General features: G+C 30.7%; 2 protein-coding genes and 1 long non-coding RNA gene across 4 annotated transcripts; all 3 read left to right on the top strand.

The window, feature by feature from the left end:
• The first annotated feature begins 1,411 nt into the window (after positions 1 to 1,411).
• On the top strand, positions 1,412 to 5,217 carry LOC106795659 (uncharacterized). 2 transcript variants are annotated; one of them, XR_001384351.3, is made up of 4 exons: positions 1,412 to 1,622; positions 2,559 to 2,754; positions 4,134 to 4,340; positions 4,704 to 5,217. It is a non-coding gene; the product is annotated as an uncharacterized lncRNA (long non-coding RNA). The 2 variants fall into 2 exon arrangements; XR_001384350.3 differs by having other exon boundaries at positions 2,559 to 4,340.
• A 3,344-nt stretch (positions 5,218 to 8,561) lies between these two features.
• Positions 8,562 to 11,603, top strand: LOC100806325 (monogalactosyldiacylglycerol synthase 2, chloroplastic). Its single transcript, XM_003541439.5, has 8 exons — positions 8,562 to 9,012; positions 9,463 to 9,635; positions 9,964 to 10,125; positions 10,231 to 10,372; positions 10,450 to 10,674; positions 10,789 to 10,851; positions 10,932 to 11,006; positions 11,109 to 11,603. Exons 1-8 carry the CDS (start codon positions 8,749 to 8,751, stop codon positions 11,364 to 11,366), a joined length of 1,362 nt encoding a protein of 453 aa, XP_003541487.1. The 5' UTR covers positions 8,562 to 8,748; the 3' UTR covers positions 11,367 to 11,603.
• A 2,519-nt stretch (positions 11,604 to 14,122) lies between these two features.
• Positions 14,123 to 16,743, top strand: LOC100819872 (actin-related protein 2/3 complex subunit 3). Its single transcript, XM_003542607.5, has 5 exons — positions 14,123 to 14,247; positions 14,349 to 14,416; positions 14,545 to 14,653; positions 14,734 to 15,003; positions 16,489 to 16,743. The coding sequence occupies exons 2-5, from the start codon at positions 14,414 to 14,416 to the stop codon at positions 16,629 to 16,631; spliced, it is 525 nt and encodes a 174-aa protein (XP_003542655.1). The 5' UTR covers positions 14,123 to 14,247; positions 14,349 to 14,413; the 3' UTR covers positions 16,632 to 16,743.
• The last annotated feature ends 269 nt before the right edge of the window (positions 16,744 to 17,012 follow it).

The following is a 17,012-nucleotide window of genomic DNA, read 5'->3' as shown; positions in this document are numbered from 1 at the left end:
TGTGACCAGGCTCAATATAATCAAGGTCGTTTTAGAATTCTAACCCAATTTGATTAGCAATGGTTGGATTGGATTAAGTTTGAAGTATAATTTTTTTAAGTGAATGTGAAAATGACCTGTATTAATCTAATTACATTCGGATTGAGTTGGATTAGGTTATTAAGTTTATTGTTGTTTATACAAATTCAATTCAATAAAATCCAAAAATCTAATCTAACCTATTTTTTTTATTAGGCCAACTATACGTGCGAGTGCGCGCGATCACTCACTCCCGGTTAGTTAAAATGGTATCCATCTTATTCTCGAATATAATTATCCCACACAAAAGATATATTAGTGTAAGTTCCATAATAATTACAACCTCCGTTTCAGAACATATGAAGTTTAATGTTTTTCACAAATATTAAAAAATGAATTCATTGAATTAAAAAAAATATTAAACAACTTTCTAATATATTATTTATTTCTTAATTAATGATTTATTTATTAGTCCTATCTACTACTTCCACTAAGTATTTATTAAGGATATTCTTGAAAAAAAGTATTTAATATAATATTAATTTTGTAAAATAACATATATTTTTAAACAATTTTTTTCTTTAAAACGTCATGAGCAATGTATAAGATTTTTTTGTTTTAGAATAATTTTTATTTTAGTTTTTTAATGTAATTAATTATTTTTTCTACTTATATCTCTTATAATATTAATAATATCAACTAAAAAATAAAAAAATAAATTAATGATAATAAGATTAATTTTGTAAAATTGTAATTTTTTTCATCTATTTATTTTTTTGTCTGTGTAAAATAATTGAAAACAATAATTATAATGAGATAAAAAAAGTATTAAGCAGAGAAAATTAAATAACAATGTGTAACTAATCAAAGACTATTCAAGAATAATACTCACATACTGTAGTTGCAGTCAAATTAAAGTTTGAAAAAAAAAATGGAGAAATTTTTTTATATACACATATTTTTTTACTTAACTTTATTTTTAACTTAGATGGTTAGTGTAATAATATAAGATTTTCATTATATTTATACTTGCATTAATGATTTATTTAGTAGGATAATTTTTATTCAATTTTTTTATGTGTAATTTTTTTAAAATTACCAATAATCATATATTATGGGCGAGATTTGTCTCTAATGTGTTGGGTTGAAGTAGCTCGTTTTCTGCGTCCCAAGAAAAAAAAAGGGTCGTGTGAGAAATGGCAATAATTTTCAATTGAAACATTGCGTAGTGTTAATATTAATTTTAAACGTGTCAAAGTTTACATACGGAAAGAATTTCACCTTTTCCACGTCTCCTTGTTTTAAGATAAACCCAATGAATTATATAGTATAGTTTGATTATATTAACTGGTTGTAGAAGTTTACCATTAAAATAAAATTCTTGCATGCCCTTTGTATGAAATCCACACTGTTGAGACCGTAAGCTCTTGAATGATGATTTGTTGTACAGCGTCACATTCACAAACGCATGGCACAGCGAAATTTCCTTCAATTTCTGATGATGGTCGTAGATAATTGGATTGGATATTCTCTTTTGTACCTTTTGGATCTTTCCTTTTGACCCCACTCAATCACCTTTGTTTTCTTCACAGCACTCCTATGCTGTAAGTAAGGCTATTGCCTCCTTCGTTGCCCATCTGTTTGTTACTTCTTTTATTAAATTACCTCATCTTGCTCATTTTTGTGCTTTAATTTTCCATTTAATAACTTTAACTTTGATTATTATTAACCTATATGACTATATTTTGTTCCCTTTTATTATGTATCAGGATATGAAAAAAATTGACACTCTTCCACGACTTTTGATTATCTTTTTTTTTTTTCTTTGAATCTTAACTATTAAGCATTAATAGTCCAGAAGCAATCCAATAAAGCATTTTCTTAGATACTGAAAGAGGGTTGAATTTATAAAGCATTTCAGCAAGAGTCGGGCCTGACCCAGAAGACTTCATATGGGCTATGTCAGTTATAAGAAGTGAGATCTTGGCACGCTCCACCTTTTTTATACAAAAAAAATACGTTTACTGAAAACTTAATTTCTATTTGTGTATATGGACATAATGGAAAGTAGTTTCCGTCAAATCGGCCACACGTGAAAAAAATAACAAACAGAATGCTGTCAAAATATATAAGTAATGGAGGTGCGAAAATTCACATAGAAAAGATAGTGGAGGACAAGGAAGGCAATGCTTGTAGAAGAGAAAGTGAGAATATGCTTGAAGAAGATGATAAGGTGAGACTGAGGGGGTGGTGGCGTGAGGGAAGGGGGAGGGATAAAATAACAATTTTACAAACAACAAAAAAAATAATGGGGAGGGAAGATCAAAACAGGGGAATGAAAAATATAGGCCCAAAGAGTGAGTGGGAGTGCATTTAGGAATTAGGGGGAGCGTAAATGGCAATTTCCCATAACCAATCACCAACCTCCTGTTTCGATTGAGCATTTTTAATTAATTAATACCATCCATTTTTTGTTGAGCTATATAAGCATTTCTTTTTTTTTCCTATAAAAAATATATAAGCAATTTTTTTTTTTGCAGCAAGGTTGGGCTTAAAGCCTAAAACTAGAAGCTTGGACTTGATGATGAGTACATACCCGGAACTTTTCTGTTCTGTCAGTCCATTTCAATTTGCTTTAGTGATTTTCACTTTGTCTGAATCGACCAACCCAACAAGCATGAAATTCATTTTTGAAGTACATATGCTGCATTTATACCGCTATAAGTGAGGGGACATGTATGTCATTAAAAGAGATTTATTGTGTCTTTTATTATTTTAATTTTTGTTATGATAGACGATGATCATTTTATAAATATTTTATTTTGTTAACCATTTAATACATAGAGTCACATGAAAGGCAAATTCATATGTTGTGTTGATTGAGAAAAAAGTAAGTTAAAATTCAAAATTTTGCAGACACTTAAACAAATTTTACATATAAAAATGAGTTTGCATAATTTGAAAGAATATTTCATATTAGACTCAATAGAATTTGAAAATATATCTACAAACCGCATTACAATTCATATAAATGTTGAAAAAAGGTTGTTATTTCATAAACCAATAATTTTGAATATAAAATAAAGGACATTTTGATAAAATTTTGGATTACATATAAAAAATTATAAATAAAGAAAATTGAAAAAAAAGTTGGTGGTTGTGATTCATGGTCTCTCTTAGAGCTAATGTAGCTTCATCCATGTTTGTCTCTCTTTTCATTCATCCCTCTTACTAGAAATAAAGTTAAAAACTAGATCACACAAATACTCATAATAAAAATATAGTTTTAACCATTCATTCTTTCATCACACAAAATTCTTTTACTTTGCTTTATTGCCGTAGAACCACAAATGCATTTCACAAACTTTAAATCCATCCATAATTGATAGGTCTTTTAAACCATCAACTTCATTTAGATGCTTTGTTTTACTATTTTTACAAGATTAATTATTGCAAAAAAAATAGCAAACAATTTTTTGGACACCCAAACTCAAAGGGATAACATCCTTGTTCATGTTCTTCTTCTATAGGTATGTTTTTTTCCATTCCTTTTTTTTTTCTATTGTTTGTTAGCATAATTTTGTATCTCAATGTATTGAGAAATTGAAGTGGACAAATCAAAATTCTATTATTTTCTTCATTTTTTTTATTGGGGTTACTTAAAAAGTTCCATTGATGAACATTTGAGAAAATGTGGTGTGTCTGGAAATCTATTTTTTAAGTGGGATTGCCATTATTATTATCTCTCATTTATTTTGTTGTCTTTTAACAAAAGAGAATCAAGGAAAACAATTGACTTGCATAATCTTTTTTTATCTTAGTTCCAAGGGTTTTGAGTGGGAAAAAGGGTTTAGTCTTACAAGGTTTGAATTTGATATGCAAAGTTTTGATGCCTTGCAATTTTGGTTCTACCGGACAAAATGTGCTAGAAACACTTGCTTAACTAGTTTACATTGTAGTTTTTCATTTTCTCCTTTAGATGTTTTTCCATCTAGTCATCATCTTTAGAAACTTAGTTTAAAAGACATTATATCTCCCTACATTATATTAATGTGTTAGAGAATTTATTACTAACGTTCCTTTTGATAAGATGGACATATATATTTTTTTTCCAGGTGATCATGGTATAGTTCATTTGTAATCTAAATTGGATCTAACAAATATATCTATGAAGCTACCAAATACCCATCAGAGTATGGCAAATCATCATGAAAGTCTTGGTGGTTCAGTATTTTTGAAACGATCACGACATTATTATGACAATCAATATTCTCGACATACTTCTACCAATCATACAAATGCATCATCTTCTCGTGACAAGGGTATTTTTTCTTATGATGACATATTTCTTTTCAAGTTGACTTCTTAACCAATTCATTGTTTAACATGCAAATGTGTATTTAATGGTTCTTTTTGTGATGCACAAGTTAACTTTAAATTTTCCTTATTAATGTTAAGGTCAATTTACATTCTTCATGTTTTGGTGGAGAATATTACTAAAGAAAAAAAATTAATGTGCGATGAACGTGTCTCGTATTATAATGCTTTTTGTGTATTTTTGTAGCATTTAATTTTAAGGTATACTTTATATTATATTTTTAGAACCTATTTTGTCACTATTTTTTTCACCTTGGAAAGTTGATTATTCATGCTTTTCTTATGAGCTTTTAATTTTTTTTCCCCAGAGTATAGAGAGAAAGTGTTTCTCAGGCCAGAGAGAATTCAGTCAAATTCCTTAGGGATGGATGCAATATCACCAAATATAGCAAAGATGGTTTGTGGGATTTGTGAAAAACTACTAAGTCAAAAAAATAATTTTTTGGGGAGTTCAATGTCTTGTGAACTTTCAGCTGTGGCAGTTTTAGTGTGTGGCCATGTTTATCATGCAAATTGTTTAGAGCAAAGAACTCCATTTGAAGAACTACACGATCCAACATGTCCAGTGTGTGCAAGCTTATTCTTGCAGGATCACGTTAATAAATGATGACAATAGTTCCAAGAAGACCATATGAATGTTACAACTTGATGTTGATGGTAGTTTTGAGGAAGGTAACAAAATAAAATATATGACATTTCATTACAAGTGAATTACGATAGCTTGGATAAAGATCTTGTAAATTGACACAATCTTGGCCTTAGTCATAGATATTGTCAATTAAGAGTAATACTTGAAATTTTATTTTAAAACTCTTTTGTTTCAGAAAATGCATATAGGAATATGCATTTTACACTTAAAACTTTTGAATAATTGGCTGACGATATAATCATAATAATTATAAGACTTAAATATCTTTTAGGCTCATGATAAATGACTGATTTTTTATTTTGAGTTTCTAATAAATTTGTCCATTGTCTTGGATCACAAATATATTAAAACTTTTATTTCAATCTATGTTGTTAGTTAAGTGATGATGTGATATTATCTTAATGACTAATAGATATTAGAGATATATGTTTGTAAGGTGTTACATCATTACCTAAATTACAATAGAAACACAAAACAAAAGGAACATGGATTTGTGACTTGAATTTTGTAGTGTCATACACGATAAAGGGTTACAAACTATAATGAAAATAAACAAGAAAAAACATTATTGTTGATAAGGCATCATTGAAATTACACACCTTTTTTTAAGAAGTTTAAAGAGAGCCTAATAAAAAAGGGTTTGGTTTGACGTAACTTTATAATTTAAAGTTAAAAATTGATTGAGAGAAACAAAGTCAGTACTAGTAGTGAATGAAGTGGTTGAATTAATCTATCATTTTTTATTCAATTTGATCCCTTAAGTTTTCTAACGTTAGGTGATGCCAGCTAATAAAAAATGAACTAAATTAATTTATATTTTTCAATTTCAATAATCATTTTATTAATTTTAAAGATCAATTTAACTAATTATTATTCTAAGGACTATAATTTATAATTCCAAGAAACATTTGTCATTTTGATAATTAAAAAAGTAAATTAATTCATCATTACAATTTTAAATACTAAATTAGTGATTCAGTCATTATCTTAAATTTCTCATGTATGCATACTTGATGTAGATTTTTTGTCCCATGACAATCTTCATTTGCTAATGTATAAAAGACAAATATTTAAAATATATTTACTTTCTCTTTTATCTCATTAAATTTGTTTTTTATTCTATTTTTATCACATAATAATTATTACATTCTCTCTACCATTCCCCCTTTTATTGCTTTAATTGTTTCATGCCAACTATCTCTAAAATAAGTGAAATTTATCATTACACAATGTACTGAATGTAGTAAACTTGTTTGCTTCCACAAAGCGGTTACAGCCTGGAAGGCCCACACGTTCACTTCACCAGCAAAAGCCCAAAGAATTAACATTGGAAAGGCGATCACTCAATTCAAGCGTCGAATCCATGTTGCTCCCATCACGATACATCGTGCTGATTAACTACATAAGTAACAATGATTATTTTACACACCCTTGCGCTAAGTGATAAAAAATTATCACATAAAGTACAAATATATTTTTAAAAGAAAATAAAATATTATAAAACTCAATTGAAAAAATATACAAATTTTAATATTTTAATAATTTATTATATTTATATATGATAATTATAACTCTAATGATTGTTTTTTTTTAAACTGAGAAAAATAATTATACAGTAACCGATAGTTTACACAGACATTTAGTTATAATTTACTAAATATGATAAATTTATTAATTTTTAAAATAATTATTTTAAAATAATTTAAATAATAATTTTTTATTGAATGAGTAAGAGAAAAAAAAAGTTCTAAAAAAGAGGAGGAAAAAAAATGAAAAAAGAAAACTAATGGTCAAATCACTCTCAACTTAAAGTCAATGGAACCCCCACTTGGTGACAAACCTAGAATACATTCTCCTCTCCAGTCCAAATGAGTGTATTTTGGGGATTTAATTTAACAAATAACAACTTTAACATTTGCAGCACAACCTCAACCTCAGCATAATCCATGGGATATTCTCCATCTCTATTGATAATTAATTATTGCTACTATAAAGTCTAGTGTCTCATGAGTTGAAAAGGAATACTATCTTATAAAATGGATTTCGCTAGCTAACTTAATTAAGTTTTATGGAATGTATATATTTGTCGTGTGGGTATTTTTATATAAATTAGTTTTTTTATAACTGAAAAGAAAACATGATCAATTATTTTTATATAAATTTTAAGTTATTTTATAAGATTTTATAAAAGTTGTTGAAATAAATAAAGTAAATTATAAATGTATTATAAATTATCTTCATAAACTCTATGACATATTTATATAATTACTTATATCATAAAATAAATTCAAGTAAATTATAATATATATTTTTCCAAACAGGGAGATACTTGTGCCTAATTTCATTTACTCTCTTTATAAGCTACATAGATAAAGATTCAATTATGGTATTTATTAGGATATGGTTCAGCCGTTCAGTTTTGAAATCCCAAATTTTATATTGAAGTGAAATTCACAATTTAGTTTCCGTATAAGAAAATGGGTACGAGCTCCTGGCTTGTAAAGAGATGGCGAGACATTGATATAGGGAGGGCAAAACAGTCAAAGGAAGTGTTTTCAACAACCAATCAACCCAAAATCCATCATTTTCAGCAAAAAAAAGCAAAATGACAACAAACAAAGCATCAAACCAAAGCTGCAACACACGAATTATTGCACTAATTATTGATCCAAAAAAAATAAAATGGCCCAATTTCCTCTTTCATTTCTTTATCTTATTTTTTTTCTCTCTCTTGATATTTTTATTTATTTCCTTTATCTCTTTGCATTTATTATATTATATCACTTGTTGTATTTATATTTTTGCTCTATTATCTCTTTCTAGGTATAATGAACAAGAAACATTATTCTATCATATATAGTCTTCTCGGAATAATTTTTTACACAAATATTTATAAGAGAATAAAATAATTTTCTTGCATAAATTAAAATTAATTTATACACTTAATTTTTATACAAGTTTTTTTCATTTAACTTCTCCAAAAATAAAAATGCAAAAATTAATTTATCTAATGTAAAAATTAATGCATCTTATTTTTTTCTTCTATAAATATTTATAATAAAGTATATCCAAACAAAATATATGTCATCTTTATCCTCTCTTGTTTTTTTTTTTAAAGTTTTCTAAAAGTTTAAATGAGTTGAATTGTAAAAATTAAAAGAATCAAAATAACATTAAAATTCACTTAACAGCTTATAGGAATATTTAATTACTTATTGTCCATTTACAAGATTTTTACATCGACCGTGAGAACCAAATAATTTTTATATCCATATAACACATTTAAATTTTGCTACTAATATATTAGTGAAAAATATGCTCTAAATACCTAATAATATATCTCCCCGTAGAGTGTGGTGTAATAACTTAACTGATTCTATTGAACAACTCAAGTTTCCTGTTTGGAACAGCAAGACCAAGATTCGAATCTTCCAATGGGAACATTCCATCACAAGAAGAATATCCAACGGCCATCATGCACCCATGTAACATGGCATAATTCCCACACCCTCGCCCTACACCATTATAACAACAAACCAACCTTACAAGCCTCTCACTTTCCCCTCACATTTCGCTAAATCTGCATCAATCAATCAATCTTTGTCTTCCTCACAACCACCACCATTCTCCGCCGGTCAAACCACCGTTTCAGTGGCGGGAACCGAGCTTGACCGTTATTAGGTGCATCCCTGTTTCGTTTAGACATGGAGGTTTCCGTTTCGTCGCCGCCGAGAAAGTCCATAGCGGAGAAGGTATTCGGAGGTTACTATAACGGGAACAATAGCCACAAAAAACGTGGCAGTGAGGCTCACGATGATGACAGCGATGGAGGCATGGAACTCATGGAGATTGGCGCCCAAAGGACCAAGAACGTCTTGATTCTCATGAGTGATACTGGTGGCGGTCACAGAGCTTCCGCTGAAGCCATCCGTGACGCCTTTCAAATTCAATTCGGTGACGAATACAGGGTAATCTTATCGCTCCCTCCCTCTGCTTTTTCTTCATAATTCACCTCATTATGTTACGTAATAAGCTTCTTGTTATTTTTAAAACTCTGTTTATTTGTTTCTCACTTTGCTAATTTGTTTCCTGCAAGAGTTTTCAGGTCTGAGGTATTTTTTGTGTTTTTGTCATCTCTTGCTTCATGGTCATGTGGACTTTGTCGCTACGTTTCATTTTTTTTTCTTTCTTGTTCTTGGAGTTATTTGCGCAGTTTTCTTTTTTTTTTTTTTAGAAAAAAAACCTTCGTGGCAATAACATGTGTTTGTTTCATTTTATGTTTCGGTGGAACCTTTTCAATTTGAGATGTGTGACTGTAATGTGCTTCATATAAAAATTCATACAACGATTTATATAATATCATTTTTTTTGTATCTATTCCTGATCTGTACAAATAACATTTCGCTTCCAATTTTCAGATTTTTGTTAAAGATGTTTGGAAGGAATACACTGGGTGGCCGTTGAATGATATGGAGGGGCAATATAAGTTCATGGTTAAGCATGTGCAGTTATGGAATGTTGCGTTTCACAGTACTTCTCCTAGATGGATTCACTCTGTGTATTTGGCTGCCATTGCTGCTTACTATGCCAGGTATATTCCTTTTCCAATACTTCTCTTGTTATGATTAACTTTGATAAGTAGTTTTGTTTTGCTAACAAATTTTGATAGTATAACTTTTTATGATGAAAAGGGAAGATGCTTTATGGACAACTTAGCATTTTAATTTTTTCTTACTGGAACTTTGCATTTTAATCATTATTCATTTGTTAATTATTACAATAATGATTGTTCCCCTATGCCCCGCAAGATAGTGATAAGTAATAACTATTCATTCCCGTAGCTGTAAAGAGTTTTTTTTTTTTTTTTTATGAATTAAGTTGTGTTTTTCTAATTGGTTCTGCACTCTGTCATTTTTCAGGGAGGTGGAGGCGGGGCTGATGGAGTACAAGCCAGATATCATCATCAGTGTCCATCCCTTGATGCAGCATATTCCATTGTGGGTTTTAAAGTGGCAAGGTTTGCAGAAGAAAGTGATTTTTGTCACAGTGATCACGGACCTTAGCACATGCCATCCTACTTGGTAAAATTTCGCTACAGTTTTTGTTAAATTTTCCTGCTTTGAAGTGAAGTCCATTCATCAATCAATGTTTACATGCTCCAAGTCTAACTTTTAATCTGTTTCCAGGTTTCATCCTTGGGTGAATAGATGTTACTGCCCATCACAAGAGGTGGCCACGAAAGCCTCACAAGATGGCCTTGAGGAATCTCAAATTCGAGTTTTCGGCTTGCCCATTAGGCCTTCTTTTGCCAGGGCAGTTCTTGTGAAGGTATGCATAATGCATATTAAAGTTATAAGGTGTGATTTTGCTTTCATTGTTTCAACTGACTTTGTCTTCAACTATAGGATCAATTGAGAGAAGAACTCGGGTTGGATCACAACTTGCAAGCAGTTTTGCTGATGGGGGGTGGTGAAGGAATGGGCCCTGTCAAGAAAACTGCAAAAGCTCTCGGAGAAGCACTTTTCGATAAGGAAGCTGAGAAACCAATTGGGCAGTTAGTCATCATATGTGGCCGTAACAAGAGCTTAGTATCTACCCTTGAATCTCTTGAATGGAAGATTCCAGTAAAGGTATGTTGCTTCACTTTCCTTAAACCTGTGATATATATCTAAGTGAATAATACTGCAGTGAGAATAATGGAATAATGCCCCATCCAATGAAACTTTGTTTCTTGGTTTGTGCAGGTTAGAGGATTTGAGACCCAGATGGCCAAATGGATGGGAGCTTGTGACTGCATCATAACAAAAGTAAGTTATAGCAATGTGCTCTTTATGTCCTCTTTCATATGTTAGCATATAGGCTCATTGGTTCTATTGAAAAATTTCAGGCTGGACCAGGTACAATTGCAGAAGCATTGATCAGAGGGCTTCCCATAATCCTCAATGACTACATCCCCGGACAAGTGAGTGATTAACTTGTTAATTGTTCTCCTCATTGCCATTCAGTCTCTTCTTTTATATTTTGATACAGTATTGATTCTTAGCTGGAATGATGGTAACTACAGGAGAAGGGTAATGTGCCTTATGTGGTAAACAATGGAGCTGGCGTCTTCACTCGTAGTCCTAAGGAAACAGCAAGAATTGTGGCCGAATGGTTCACCACAAAATCAGATGAGAGGAAAACAATGTCAGAGAATGCACTTAAACTGGCACAGCCAGAGGCCGTGTTTGACATCGTGAGGGACATTCATGAGCTTGCTGAGCAACGAGAGCCAGCAAACTTTCCATACTTGTTGACCTCATCATTTACTAGCCTAATCTGATTGATTATTTGTGCTTCTTTCACGTTAGCTTTCTTCCATTAAAATTGACATGTAGAGTTAGCTTTATTGATTATATCATTCTTTATCCTAGTGATTTGGTTTAACTGTGAGCTACAAAATTGTGGTAAAACCAAGCTCAGGTTTTATAATAATTAAAGATGCTTGCCAGGTGATGGGTTGTCTGTAATTGCAAGAAGGGTTAACATTCTACTAAAAACTGTCTAATGATTTTTTTTTCCTATTTTTTTCTCTGGAATTGTATTTAGCACTAAAAACTGGCTTTGTAATTGGCTTCTTTATCAGGCAATGTAAATTGTCAATGGTCATCCTTTGGAAGAACGCCATATAAATTCTTGCCTTGGAAAATTGAGTTGCTTGCTGTTACAACATAGCTTAAAAACGAGAATCAAAGTAAAATATCGTTGAAAACATGCTTAAATATCTTCGGTTTGAAAATGAATATTTTTTTTTAAAATAAAGATCATAGAAAGAGATAATTCAGGAAGAAAAGATAATAAAACAAATGTTTGCTTTCTAAATTTAAAAAGATCAAATTAGTTTTCTAAGGTTAAGAAAAAACTATAAAATTTCTATATCATCGTGTTTAAAAAACTCTTAAAATGTACAATAGCTAAACCCTAATATTGTGTTTAATTGTGTGAAAACAAAAGGAAAATGTGAACAAAGAAAAGAAGTGAAATAAAGTAGAAAAAGGGTGAAAATTAATGTTGTTTAGTTGAAGTGAAAGAGAATAGAAAAGAAAAAAAAATTGAATCAAAGTGGTTAGGAAGGTGAAAAGGGATTTTTTTTACTACTATGATAATTCCCATTTTACCACTGATCAAAACAAATTTGTCTAATTTTTCCCATACAGAAACATTTTTTTTGTAAAAGGCATATAACCGATTGTAAGAAGGAAACAACAACAAGGAGAGAAAGCTTTGTAAATTCATCTAGATAAAAAAAGAAGAAGAAGAAACTCACGGGGCTTGATCTTCAAGAGTAGCACGAGATAGGGTTGTTTTTGTAAAAGTGAAATCTAAGGCCACATTCTTCCTATGCATTGTAGCTTTCTACAAGTTTTCCGCTTAGATATGATTTGATTGAATGGAAGAGAAAAAAATATAATAGAATTGAGAAGAAAAATTTGAACTAAAATAGAGAAAAAATGTTATAGAACCTATGTTATTTAGTGAAATTTTCCCTTTTTTTAGCAACTAAACCATATGTTAATTATGCATGAAAAATAAGCTAAAATTGTGTGGGACATTATTTTTTTGAAACTTTCCCTTATAAATCAACTTAACGAAACACCCATGTTTTCTATCTTTTCACTTTTTTCCTTGGCATTTTCTTTCTTTCAGTTACAAATTAGAGCAACCAAACACACCTTAAAAGATTATAATGTTTTGAGACACAAATAGTATTAAAAATATAATTAAATTCCATAAAAAACAGTTAAGAAAAACTGATAATTCATAGTCGAACATGTTGAGAAGTTGTTGTATAGCATATCACACTGTCATGGGACTGGTAGTTGTTGACACAATCAAAATACTAACAAATAGAGAATGATGACAAGTAGAGAGAAAGGACTACGACAGAGTATATGACCCTAGGGAAACCGCTAATATATGGTAGGATCCTTGCCCATTAAGTTTTCGTATTCAATGAAAGGAGGACTTGGGGGGGTGCATTGTAATAAATAATAAATAAATTAGTATATAGAAAGGTATTAAGTGTTTATTGTCAGCACTTGGCGACAGAATATTATCATCCCAAAACACATTATGCACTATATGCAATAACCAAGAGAAGAATCACATGCGCTATAAATAAGACAAAATAGCATAGCACTGTTGTTTCCAGCACTTGTTAGGTTAGCATCCTGCTGTCTTCATTGAGGATCATAATAGCGAAAGGGGATGCCTAATGCCTTTCTCCTCATAAATCTCAACAAGTGGCAAATGACAATATGGATGCGTAAGTTTAAAGGAACATATAAAAACCAACAAAGAACAAAAATCTAAATGTAATTATGATATTTTTATTTTGTTACATTTGTAATTTTGATCTTTTAATTTTAAAATTAAGATATTTGATTATTTTATTTTATAAAATCCATTATTTTAGTTCTCTCATTTTAAAATTGAGACATTTGATCATCTTATTTTAAAACATTTATAATTTTAGACCTCTCATTTTAAAATAAAGACATTTAATTCTCATATTTTAGAAAACTTGTAATTTTGGTCAAATTATCATTGTTGTCTCAATTATTATAAACTTATAATTATATTGGGTCCAATTGAACTCTAAACCTAACATATTCATTTAAGGTATCATAAAAAATGATTTAATTAATTAGAAAGTAAGAAATAAAATAAATAAAATATAAACAAAATTAAAAATTAAATCAAATTTATGAATTTTCTAAAATATGAAAATTAAAATTATGAATTTTATAAAATATAAGAACCAAATGTTTGTATTTTGAAATAAAGAAATCAAAATTATGGGTTTTTTAAAATAAAAAAATTAAATATCTTAATTTTAAAATAAAAGGATCAAAATTGTGGATTGAATAAAATAAAAGGGCTAAAATTGTATTTTGGCCAAGAAAAAAAAATGTTATTATTGTCTATTGAAAGCACCCACTGGGCCTTGCTACAAAAATATTTTTTCTGGGCTGAACGCATTTGGGATTAACCCAATTCTGGCCCACATAAAATTACCAAGTTTCTTTGTCTTTACTTGTCTGTTAAGTGTTGTTGACAATGCAATAAACCACTACTATCATTGTTCTCAGATCCCATTGCCATAAATTACTTTGTCCACAATCTTGATTTCACGCTCAGCCTCGCGTCACCTAACAATTTTGGTATCTTAAATCAATTTACTTCGACTTTCACAATTTTGGTATACAATTACATATTGACATGTCTGAATTGTTTTTTTTTTTTTTATTCCCTTCATTTCCAGAAGCATTTGGGGTTGCAATTGAATTCTTCTGAGCAAACCTTGTTCTTATCGTCGCCACAATAGACATGGTACGGGGATTCAATTCAATTCAATTCATACTTATTCAAAATTCATAATTTGGCGGTGTTGTCAACTTATTGATTCCCAATTGAAAATGATTATTGTTGTTGTTGTTGTTGTTGTTATGCATGGGAAGGTTTATCATTCTAGTTTTGTGAATGAAGATGGAGTGAGTAGAGCTTGTGGGTGCTCTCTTCTTCCTCTCAAGAGCCACATTAAGGGACCTGCTCCTGTTTCAGATCAAGGTTTCCTTTTGTTCTGTTTTGTTCTATTTTTTTGCGTTTTTAAAATGTGGGATATGCTGTGACTGTGATGCGTGGTGCAGACAGAACTGATATTGTGGATGAAGCCATAACCTTCTTCCGAGCCAATGTGTTCTTCAGAAACTTTGACATCAAGAGCCCTGCTGATAAGCTTCTCATATACCTGACCTTTTACATTAATGTTGCTCTCAAGAGGCTTGAAGGTTGCAGAACCTTGGCTGAAGGAACCAAGGCAATCATCAACTTGGGTCTCGAAAAGGTTCCTGTCCCTGGAGAGTCTGGCTTTCCATTTCCGGGCCTTTTCCCCCTTCCTCAATCACATAAGGAAGCAGGTGAATCCTGTCATCACTATTCTTTCATCTTGATTTTCTTATCAGCAGATGCATAACATATAATATATATTGTCAATATGTTGGTAGTTAGTGTTAGATTTAGTTACTCATTTAGTTCTTATAGTTACACAAATTTTACCTTTTAGTTTCTATACTTTCATCCATTTTGGTCCATACACATACAATTTTTAATCCCTTACATATCATTTTTATCCCTTTAGTCCTTACCATCTAAATTTATAGGGACTAAATGAAATGATTTTTATAGGGACTAAAAGTTAAAGTTTGTACAATATAAGGACCAAATAAGTAATTAAACCTTAGTTTTATTTAATTGTATAACAAGTTATTTAATAGGTTCCCACCTTCCAAGAACTCTGATATATATTATATTTGAATCAGTTTTACTATCCATTGCCCTTAGGTAATAGTTAAGGATTCCAAAGTGGAATACTTCTATTGAGAAGTATGACGTTGGTTAATGTTACTAACACATCTCCACTGTGTTTTGCAATAATTATTTTATTTTATTTTTATTGATTCCTTGACCATTGCACTTAGTATAATAGTAAAACAATATGACAGTCGCATTTGCTGGCTCAGTTCACTTTAAACTCACATGACCAACTGAGTGTGTCTATATGCCTCAATGTGTGGGTGGCATAGTTTGAAAGACAAGAAATTGTATCACTGCTTGATCGTTTTCAATTTTGAGTACACACCCAACAAAGAATGCTATTCTTTGGCAAAAACTGAACCATTCCTAGTAACTTCCTTGCATTATCAGTTTTCTGAAAGTAAGGATGCGGGTAACTCTAGGCATGAAGCTAGATAGGTATACATCGTAAGATAACTCCAGAATACAAACATGGGATGGAGTGATATCAAATGCCAGTGCATTGGTTATCATAGACCTGAAGAGATAATTCAAGTCTGGAAAACTGTCATTCAGGGAGGTTCATTTTAAACAACTAACTTTTACCAACTACTTAGTGACTTTATGTGGCTGTTGTAAGCCAAATTTTGCAATATTGCTCTGGTGCGTTGGTGCTTGAATTTCGACAGAAAGAAATAGAAAGAATACTTTAAAAACTAGAGTATAATATTTACTTCCTTGATGATTAAAAAAATCCTTAGAATGAAAACTTCAGTTCTATTACTTTCTGCATCTATGAAGTATTTTCAGCCTTTATTTACACCAGTACATGTAGTTTTTTTTATTTCCTTGTGTATATTTCTCATTGACCCTTTTTAAGGAGTCAACTCAAGCGGCTTCTTGGGGCAGTTGCCATTGCTTTACATAATTGATGATTAACATTGCTAACAAATTTAGAACTTGAGATTGCTCACAGATCATACTAGCTTACATTGAACCTTTATATATTGTGGTGTTTACTCAGTCTGATGCAGTTGCAATTTAGTCAACCTTTTTTAGCTACCAATATATATTTTTATACTTCAAGCTTTGTGATTTCTACGATGCAGAATTATTCAGAAATTATTTGAAGCAGATAAGGGAAGAAACAAGTGGGAGGTTATTGAGCGTTGCATACAGACCTAATGGCACTCCAAATAAATGGTGGTTGGCATTTGCAAAGAGGAAATTTATGAATATAATCATCCCTTGAACTGTTGTGGCGAACATGCAATTCTTAAACCATGGATTGTGTTGTGAAAAATACACTTAAACACTGTTGATCTGCCAATTAAAAATATATATATAGTGATTATTGAAAGGCATATTGTTGGTGGTCTGTTTTGAATCCTTGTCTTTGATTTTGAATATACTGAACTACTCTTTGCTAGGAAGTGGTCACGTCGTCCACTTTGCCCATCATAAATAATGAAGTCAGTAATCATAATCGGGTTATGACCCCAACCTTGCTTGTGCTAATGGTTTTGATTATGTTTAGTTGTTGCATTGTCAATTAAGTATTGCAAACCTTGCTTGTACACGTCAGCTTTACATGATCCGTATTATGAGTGATCGAGTGTGCATTATCATAGCT

Source organism: Glycine max, chromosome 13 (genome assembly GCF_000004515.6).
Source record: "Glycine max cultivar Williams 82 chromosome 13, Glycine_max_v4.0, whole genome shotgun sequence".
NCBI classification, from domain to species: domain Eukaryota; kingdom Viridiplantae; phylum Streptophyta; class Magnoliopsida; order Fabales; family Fabaceae; genus Glycine; species Glycine max.
This window is presented reverse-complemented; position numbering and strand designations above follow the sequence as displayed.

What these genes read in the sequence shown, in the direction of transcription:
- LOC100819872 (XM_003542607.5), top strand. An exon ending in TGCTCCTGTTTCAGATCAAG is followed by an intron (nt 14,654 to 14,733) that starts GTTTCCTTTTGT and finishes TGCGTGGTGCAG; the next exon opens with ACAGAACTGATATTGTGGAT. An exon ending in TCAATCACATAAGGAAGCAG is followed by an intron (nt 15,004 to 16,488) that starts GTGAATCCTGTC and finishes TCTACGATGCAG; the next exon opens with AATTATTCAGAAATTATTTG.
- LOC100806325 (XM_003541439.5), top strand. Translation starts at nt 8,749, where the DNA reads ATGGAGGTTTCCGTTTCGTCGCCGCCGAGAAAGTCCATAGCGGAGAAG. An exon ending in GTGACTGCATCATAACAAAA is followed by an intron (nt 10,852 to 10,931) that starts GTAAGTTATAGC and finishes GAAAAATTTCAG; the next exon opens with GCTGGACCAGGTACAATTGC. An exon ending in ATGACTACATCCCCGGACAA is followed by an intron (nt 11,007 to 11,108) that starts GTGAGTGATTAA and finishes TGGTAACTACAG; the next exon opens with GAGAAGGGTAATGTGCCTTA.